Below are 9209 nucleotides of genomic sequence, written 5' to 3'. Positions count from 1 at the left end.
TGTTGTATATGATAATTGGAAAATTACAAATAATCTATTATTATTATTAAAGTATTTTATGTGTGCTTTTCTCATGTTTTGTCACTTTTGCCATGTTTCTACAGAAGCCTCTATGCAGAGGCGCGCCAACAGGACAGGCCCCTGTGTACATTTTCAATGACAACATAAACCCCCCTAATATGCAGCTCACCAAGTTACATCCAAACCCCCTTAATGGGAAAAACATAGATAACAAGTGGGCCACTAGGGCAGGGGTCTCTATCTCGCATGTAGTCTGGCCATTAGGGGGTCAGTCAAGTAAAAAAGAAATAAGTTATATCACCATATTCCATCGTGATATTGCAACAATGATTGATATTTCACAGAATTTCAAAATAAAAGTAACTGTGTCCCAGAAATAACATGGAACACATGAATGTGAGGGCCGTGAATTTGACACCTCTGTCCTAGTATGTACAGGTGATGAGTGTGGGGCAGGATGGTGAAGGGCCCCAGTTAGCCCCATGAGTCGAGGATCGCCTCTGCCCATATGGACAAATGAGCCAGATCCTGTGTTTCGCCTTCTAAATCAGGAGCTTACCAAACAAACAGAGAAAGACATACTGTGGTGAAGGACACTGCTGTCTCACCACTAGATGTCAGAATTTTTCTAAACAGTAGTCCTTTAAACAAATTTAACTTCAGCACTACTTGGCACAGATAATATCCAGATGGGCTCCTGGTCTTTAAATATGACCCAGAACAGTTAACCTCTCACAGACGGTTAGTAAACGTGAAATATTGCATATTTTATTCCTGTACATCGTCGTTTTCTGGTTCAGAGCCGCAGACAAACAGCTCTCTGCAGTCAAATACCACATCACGCATGCGCACTGCGCGGACTGGCCCCTCTTCCCCGTCAACTGGGCAGGCGAGGTGGGAGGGAGAAGTTTACGTTAACACACAAGGACAAATACCGGAAACTAGTTATTCTGCTTTCAAAATAAAATAGAAAAAGTACATTTTGATTTTGCATACATTATAATGTGATTACAATGTGATTATGATGTGATTCTCACTTATCAGTGAACGGAAACGTCCTGCGTGACTCAGATACAATGGTAAAGCTAATTTGAGTCAAAAAACCAGACCGTTTTACAAATAAAGCAGAAAAGAAAATGTTACAGGGTACAACATAGTAAAATAAATGGTAAAATAATAATAACCGATTAAATAAAAATACATGATTTAAATCAATAGTCCACATTTTAGTTAACAAATTCTTGGTTAATTAATTATTAACTGTTGGTACATAAATTTAGATTCTAACAAACGTAAATGCTAATTTTATAGACGTATTTAGAGTAAAATTAAGAAAAAGGAACTCCCCAAAATTGTATATTGGTAATTGTTTTAGTTAATTTTTATTTTTTAAGAAAAACGTATCCTAAATCCTCTTACTGTCCTATTTTGATTATTATTCTTATTGTGCTGCAGTGTTTGAATTTGGAGATTAATAAAAGCACCTTATCTCATCTTATCTTATCTCAAATACAAAACAATACAGAAGAATAAATGACTTGATTTTTTGTGGATTAGTTATATTATACTTATAAAACCATTACTATATCATAATTACATTATATAATATTATTTAGAGGGGCACGATAGTTTTAGTTTTGCACGAATCAGTATGGGCCTTTATGCTGAAAACCTTCTACCGGAGTCATGTCGTCCCTGTAAGCTAGCTTGACGATAGCGTTAGGGAGCTTGAGCGCGGCCGAGCAGGAGGGAGTGAGGGTGAGAGAGTGTGTGTTTCTGCGGCAGCGTTTACCGTTAAGAAAGCAAACTACGGCCGGAGAGGAGAGGAACAAACCCCGCAGCAGCTTGAGACGACCTCGGCGCACCATGGATAATGCTAAATGTTAAACAGAGGCCGGCAACGGAGGGCTGTTTTGACGACAAGCGGCTTATTGAACATCTGTAGAGCATAATGAGGGCATCCGCTATCCTTTAACGGTGTTTTTTCCTCCGAAGGTTGAGTCAGACGCGGAGTGACAGTGTTTATAACTGCGTCGCTTTTCGGCATCCTCTCAAAGAATAGTCACAGCCTGCAGATATTTAGTCATTCCCACCTTCCATGGCCCCCGGGGAGCAGTGAAGTCATTTGAGAAGAGGACACGTCTTAATCATCTCCATAGTTTTCAGTCCACAGTTTTTGCGAGGAAAAAACAGAATTTTTCCCTCGTCGCACCAGACCCCCTCCGCTTTCTTTCCATTTTTAAATCTTTCATGGTTTTGTCTTTTTGAGCATTCGTCGCCGACGCTCCTGTGGGCATTTTCCTTGTTAAAGGATGCCGGATCAAATATCGGTGTCCGAGTTTCTCTCGGAGACAACAGAGGATTACAATTCCCCGACGACATCCAGCTTCACCACCCGATTGCAGAGCTGCAGGAACACGGTGAATGTGCTGGAGGAGGTAAGGCCACGCTGACAGCCTGTCTCTGATGGATGGATGGATGGATGGATGTCGATGTCGATGGAGATGGTTTATTAAAGAACACAAACATAACAGTTTACACTGCTGTGTTTAAAATGGTGGTATTATGGATGATAATATCACACATCATGATGTCACATATGGCGATATAAAGCACAGTAATTGTTAATTATTAAAACATACATGAATGGTTGGACATAGTTGTACATAGATCTAGCTCACCAGCATACAGTCTTGGTGATTTATTTTGACATGCCACAAGGGGGAGCTCACATGTTCGACTTCTCCTTTCACATTTTCTGAAAGCTCCACCCATTTACATTATGTTAAAAATGTATAACGTTTGGTCAGGATAATGGTGACATATATCGTGATAAATGGTGTTGATCACGCTAGATTTCCATAATTGATTTAATCCTGAATCCTTGGTGATTTGCAAATGCTGTCAAGTTGGCCAACATACAAATATAATGTCTGATTTTGAATTGGTGCCATCTATGGGTAAGGCTGCAGATTGCAACAAGCAGAGCACTTTTTCTTCGCTAACCCCTCCCTTTCGCTAGCACGTTAGGGAACTACGGTGGCCTTCTCATACCAGAAAGGATGTTGCTCGTCAAGTTGTCCATCGGTTGATAAAGTTCAGCTGTTTTGTTTTTGTCTTTGTTGGTTAATGAATGGGGTTTATGTGGGCGGAGCCTTTCTTCGTCTTTTTTTGCAATGTTGTCTTCTACTTGGGGCGATGGTAGCTCAGTGGCAGATTGAGTTGTCTTGCAACTCAAAGGTTGTGCTTCAATTCCTCGCTCTGCTAGTCTACATGCCAATGCAAGACACTTAACCTCGCGTTAAGTTTATGAACATTAACCAAAGTAACGTAGATTTCAGACAGACGGCTCAGTTTGTTTATGACCATAAAAGCACATTGCAATAATTATCGCATTTTCGGGGAGGATAATTGTGACAAGAAATCTTTTGACAGTATTTCACATCATTATAACATGTATAAAGAGCAACAAATGCACCTGTTGAGCCATTAAGGTGCATTTTCTGATGTTGTAAATCGCCACCCGAGTGAAAATAAAATGGGGATGTGTCCCCTCTGGAATAAATATGCGGAGCTAGAATGTGGATGTGACCTCTCGTCCTGAGTGTTTTGAGAATCTGCTGCATTTCTTGCCAGATATGTAGAGTAATGATAATAATGAAAGGGACAGAAAGAGTGAGAGTGGAGGGGGGTGGATGAGAGGAGTGGTGTGCAAGAGTGGAGGGAATAGAAGGATGTGCACTCAGGCCTGCAGCTCTCTATGTTCACTATTACATAACTCAAATGTTCAGAGCATGCTGCCACAGTGTATGTGTGTGTGTGTGACAGAGAGTAGTTTCTGGCAGTCAGATCTGGTTGTAAGTCAGTACGTTTACATGCACAGATTAACCGAGCAAGGGCTGTAGTCTGACTAAGACGGGCAATCGGACAGCTTGCCGAGTCTGACTCCATCTCCATAGGTGGTGCTGTATCTCTGTACTGTATGAAGTAGTGCGTACTGAATCAGTTTTCCTGTTGACTGCAGATTATACGTTGTCTCCTTCGACTTCCGGGTCAAACACTGGGGACGAAATTTTGGCACAAGTCCGACTCCAGTCTGACTAAGCAGGAGTAATCGGACTATGAATCGCATTATCTTAGTCAAACTAAACTGTTTATATGACATTAAGAAAACTGAAATATTGTCTTATTTATAGGTTATAGAGATTCTCCGCTCTCGCATAGGGCAGATGAGATGGTTCGCCTCAGAATAGTGAAATAGTGTGCAGTAACACCCCTAAAGCCACACTCTCTCTCTCTCTCTCCCTCCCTCTCTCTCCCTTTCTCCCTATGATGCCGTGTCACCTTTGATCATGTAGGAGGAGTGTAATCAGGTCAGGCAGGTGGGCTGTGATATGTGAAAATGTGTGTGCGTTTGTTTCCTTCTTCTCACCCTCTGCTGGCATCCTTCTTGCCATGATTGAATCGAATATCACACTGGGGGGAGAGAAAGAGAGAACCATCACTGATGGACGTAAATGCCAAAACATGAGCTAATTTCCTTTCTTTAAACACATTTAGCTGCGGATGAGTGACTTCATTCATTTACACTGTGAGGTGTTTTCTGTCATGTAAGGCTGAAAATGTAGCACTATTTCATTTATGCTCCTCTCAAAGCGACTAAGTTTGGGTTTAGTTGTTACTTAATAACCTCACAGGTCGTATGTAAACAGTCATATGATCAGGATAGCAAGCATAGTGTGGTTATATGATATATGACTTTGCCTCCAGTGTTGATGATGTTGATGGGAACCAGTCCAGCTGATGCCAGCCTAATTCTATATCTTTGCCACTTTTACTTGCTGTTGCACAACCATCTCCACCTGGAAACTGAAGATTTAACTCATCATTTTTACATCACAGTACACAGGAGCTGTAGAGCCACTGCTGCATCCATCAGTGAGACGAAGAGCGTTATGTTTTGACTTTGGGGTTTAAAATACTTTCTTTGGATTAACCCAAGTGTCACAAATGTACCAAACAAAGCAGCAGTCGACCAGCAGCTCCTGTGTCACTGTGTCTTTACCTTAACACAGGTTTTCTCTAAGGACTTTATATTAATTTACAAAGTCTAATTTCCATTTGGAAAAAGCAGTTTGACAGAAAGATAAAATCGCAAAAGTATGAATTTTGTGTCAACACCTCAGGCAACAACACTTAAAAAACATGAAGTATCCCTTTAGACGAGCCCTCTCTTCCACACACTAGCAGCTTTTGGTGCTATCCATCACTTTTAGCTGCAGTTCTTTACAAGTTTATTACATCGTAGCAATAGAGAGCCTACTAAACCGGAGCCAGGGCCATGTTTACTCTGAGCCCAGAGCACACTTTTGCGTCTGCTGACTGTAACAAGAAGAAGGCTGCTCACATCGTGAATCACCTCCCTGGCTCTGACTGCAGCAGCACAAACGAAAAACATCTGTTAGAGAGGGCCGCCATGTGCGCTGGGCTTCGGTAGCCACTCTGGAATTTTTTTGCAGAGATCACATGACAGGGAAGAGTGTTATATTGGCACCAAAGAGCGAGGAACACGCTCTTTGGTGTTGAGACAAAGTGCAAAAAAGACCCCCACCAGCCTCTTGTGTGACTCTGACTGGGATACACCCATCAGATGCAGCAGTCATCCAGGCTCAAGCCACAAACTCAGATTGTATGAAATTAGCCGCCCCTGTTTGAGCCCTGTGCAGATTTAGAGCGTCACTGCAGAAATGCGAAATTGCCCTCAAAAAGTATAATGGTTTTCACTCCGGTTTTCCCTCTGAGTCATTTCCTCGGTATGTTGACAAGGTAAATTATGCAAAGGTATGGCGTGAATATTTAATGCTGTAACCTGAGGGCGAGAGTTGACTCCACAGGAGGGGGTGTCATCCTCTGCTGCTTCCACTGAATCATCTGGAGGCACAAAGAAAAAAAAAGAAAAAGAAAAGCCATAATTCAGTGCCACACGTCAATTACCGATCAGGGTGTAAAGCCACTAAAGAGATTCATGAATCAACAGCGTCCATCCTGGAGGTTTTCCATCGCAGAGGTCGAGGGTAAGCACTTAAAGATCTTTTCTGTTTGTACTCGGGTCAGAGCAGAAATACTGTATAGAAAACAATGAACTGCAAGATGAAGTCCTAAAAATAACCTTTCTGGCCTGCTCTTCTGATTACTGCAGACGCAGGAGACGAGGGCATTGTGTGTCTTGTTCGTGTGTAGGTGGCAGAGGGGGTGATGTGTCTGGGTGTTATTTTTGTGACATCTCCGCTGCAAATCTGCCATTGTTGTAGCGTGTTTCCTCTGCAGAAAACTACAGTTGGTGTAGAGGTGTGGGTTTTCTGTGGTTTACGTTGGAGGAAATGAGTTAGTGATCACTTTATTTTGATGCAGGAGATGGACTGACATTCATTATTTTTTGTAAAAATAACTTGACAGACCATGAGCAGTGTTGCATAGATCATTGAGCACCGCTGCTAAAACCCTCACACAATGATTAATATCAATGTGCCACCAAATGTTATCACTCGTGACTTGCACACGTGATCGTCAACATCTGCAAAATAAGAAACAGTAGAAACAAAAAGTTGTCACGTACAGTGATCGTTCGAGCGTTTCATGTTAAAACTTGGACTTAAATGAATATGGGCTGTGCGGTTGTGGCATCCTCGTGGACACTGGGACAACGGCACTGCTGCAGGGGAAATATTGCATGTGTTCAATCAATATTTTAAGTTGCAGGGCAGGAACTTCTATTGCCCCCTGTAGACTTTGGAGTAATTACCACAACACTGTGGTTCTGAGTTGACCTAGTTTTTCTCCCCCACTCCCTTTTCAAGTCACACACACACAAACACACACACAAACACACACAGAGTGACAGAAACAGAGCCTTCTGAAACTTTTGGGAGTTAGCAGAGCATGGCTGACTTTGTAGCAAGAGATGCTCTTTTACTGATAAGCTAAGACAAAGGCGCTGGAAATGGTGAGAGTGGCCTTGTCCAAGGATGACACAGTGGCACATGTGGTTAGCGTGTGTTGCCTCACAGCAAGAAGGTTGCTGGTTCCTGTACCCGGGCCTTTCTGTGTGGAGTTTTCATGTCCTCCCCATGGGTGCGTACATTTCCTTCAGTTTCTCCGGTTTCCTCCCACAGTCCAGAGGTTAATTAAACACTTTGAGTTGCCCATAGTGTGAGAGTGAATGGCTGTTCGTCTCTATATGTTGACCCTGTGATGGACTGATGACCCGTCCAGGGTGGACCCCGCCTCTCACGGATAAAGCGGTAGACAATGGGTAGATGGATGGATAGTCTGGTCCAAGGGCTCTGTTTGAATTGGTGTACTGTTTTAGCTGAAGCACATCAATGGGATTTGGTTTGTTAGGTGCAAAGTAACTGATCCACTGTTCAATATTTGACCCTGCTCCATTCAAAGTGAATGACACCACAACAGGAACCTCTACCGTGTACGTGTGAGTGCAGGAAACAGTCAGGAGAGTTATTAATAACTTAATAAATCCTTATTTTAAAATAATGATGATGATTGTATCCCGATTTCCTACTTTTTTCCCCTCCAATGACCAAAAGAGGAGAAAACATTGTGATTTAGGCGACTTAAAGAACTGGTATGTGGAAAAACAAGTTAAATGCTGTGGTTCAAAGACTCAAGCTTTCTTCGATTTCCTCTGATATTAGTTATTATTATTAACAGCAGACACATGCGTCTATTGTCACTCCCGCTCTAACCCACAGATGGTTCTTTGCATCACTCGGCATTTCTTTCCCCTCGTCCACACAGAGCCACAGCAGCGACACAAGGGAAACCCCTCACTGCACTGGCATTCCTCTGAGCGTGCCTTTCACACCACGTCACATGGGCCGGACAAGGAAAATGTTGACTTTTCACAGTCGCTCTCCTCAAGCGTGGCTGGGCTTGACCTAATACGCGCAGGTCTTTGATACATCCCACGTTTACGTAAGAGCCTTTTCAGCCGCTGCATTTTGCAGCCTGAGACTCTAAAGATAGTTTGATGCTTCAGCAGCTGAATGAGGAGTTTTATTCCAAACCACTGGGTTTTTTATGTTCGAATGAAAGTCACTGCATTAAGTCGTCATTGCGCGTGTGTTGTATGTTGTAAGTCCAAGGAGAGGGCTTAACATTCCTGCCATTCTTTAGACGCTCTAGTGTTTATTTACAGTATTTTATCACCAAAGGTCGGTTATTTTACTGAGGAAATATTTAACCGTTTTGTCACGGAGAAGAACAAAGACACATAGGTCATACATATATATTTACAATTTGACATTGGCTAATAGGTTACAAGAAATAGCCCGAGGAGAAAGGATGATGTAAGAAATTGTAGGTTTTTAAACATGAAAAACAAACGTTTCAGAATGACTCATCCTGTCGGCAGTGGTGGATTTGAAGATTTTGTAATGTTGGTCAGTGGGAGACCAGCATTCACTGTGGTGTCTCACAGCCTTCAGTGTATTCAGGTTATGTTCTGTTCTGTGTGTGGAAAACAGTCAACATTTCTGGTAATAACGGTCATTGTCAGTGTGTTGTTTTAAAAGGCAAAAAAGTTCATCTAAATCTAAATAGAATAGTCCATGTAGAAAAGTCTTCAGGTTCTTGCACTGCACAAAAGAAACATCTACTGTACATTTGTGTTGATTCTACAAAAGCCTCGTTGTTCGTGCCGAACAGTGTTTGTCAGTTGTAGCTCGGAGTTGTTTGTCTCAAAAGTGCCAGAGGCTGCAGCCTTCATGACATGTTAACCATGTGAGGCCTCATCTCTGTCACATGTAACCGCAAGCCCACCAGCGAGCAGTCAGTGGTGACGGTTTCTGCAGAGCAAACATATAATTATTGCTGTTGTCTCTCTCATGTGATTGGTCATTTAGTCTCAGAGGACACGGGTGCACCTTTTGATGAAAATTGAGATATATATGAGAATAAATCAAGCCACAGTTTTCTGCACCCACTATTATCTGGCTTTTTTTTTTTTTATGAATGGATACAATTGGCATCCACTCCTGGATCAAATGACTTCAGGAGATCCAGGTTTTCTGGTTGACAGTGATGTAAATATGACACCTTACGAACTGTAGGGGGACCCCGAGAGCAAATCCAGAGCATCTGGTCACTGAGAATCCTTGTACGCTTGCGAG

The 9209-nt window shown here is 42.3% G+C and overlaps 1 protein-coding gene across 6 annotated transcripts in view; it reads left to right on the top strand.

The window, feature by feature from the left end:
* The first annotated feature begins 1748 nt into the window (after positions 1–1748).
* Positions 1749–9209, top strand: part of asap1b (ArfGAP with SH3 domain, ankyrin repeat and PH domain 1b) — a 57448-nt gene continuing 49987 nt past the window's right edge. For 3 of the 6 annotated variants that reach the window (XM_044045344.1, XM_044045361.1, XM_044045333.1), the window contains exon 1: positions 1749–2459. In XM_044045344.1, the coding sequence (XP_043901279.1) occupies positions 2334–2459 (126 nt within the window). In that variant the 5' untranslated portion in view covers positions 1749–2333. The remainder of the gene's footprint in view (positions 2460–9209) is intronic. The other 3 variants (XM_044045376.1, XM_044045367.1, XM_044045355.1) reach the window with 1 other exon arrangement.

Source organism: Solea senegalensis, linkage group LG1 (assembly GCF_019176455.1).
Source record: "Solea senegalensis isolate Sse05_10M linkage group LG1, IFAPA_SoseM_1, whole genome shotgun sequence".
NCBI classification, from domain to species: Eukaryota; Metazoa; Chordata; class Actinopteri; order Pleuronectiformes; family Soleidae; genus Solea; species Solea senegalensis.
Note: the sequence above shows the minus strand (reverse complement) of the source record. Positions and strands in the feature narration are given on the sequence as shown.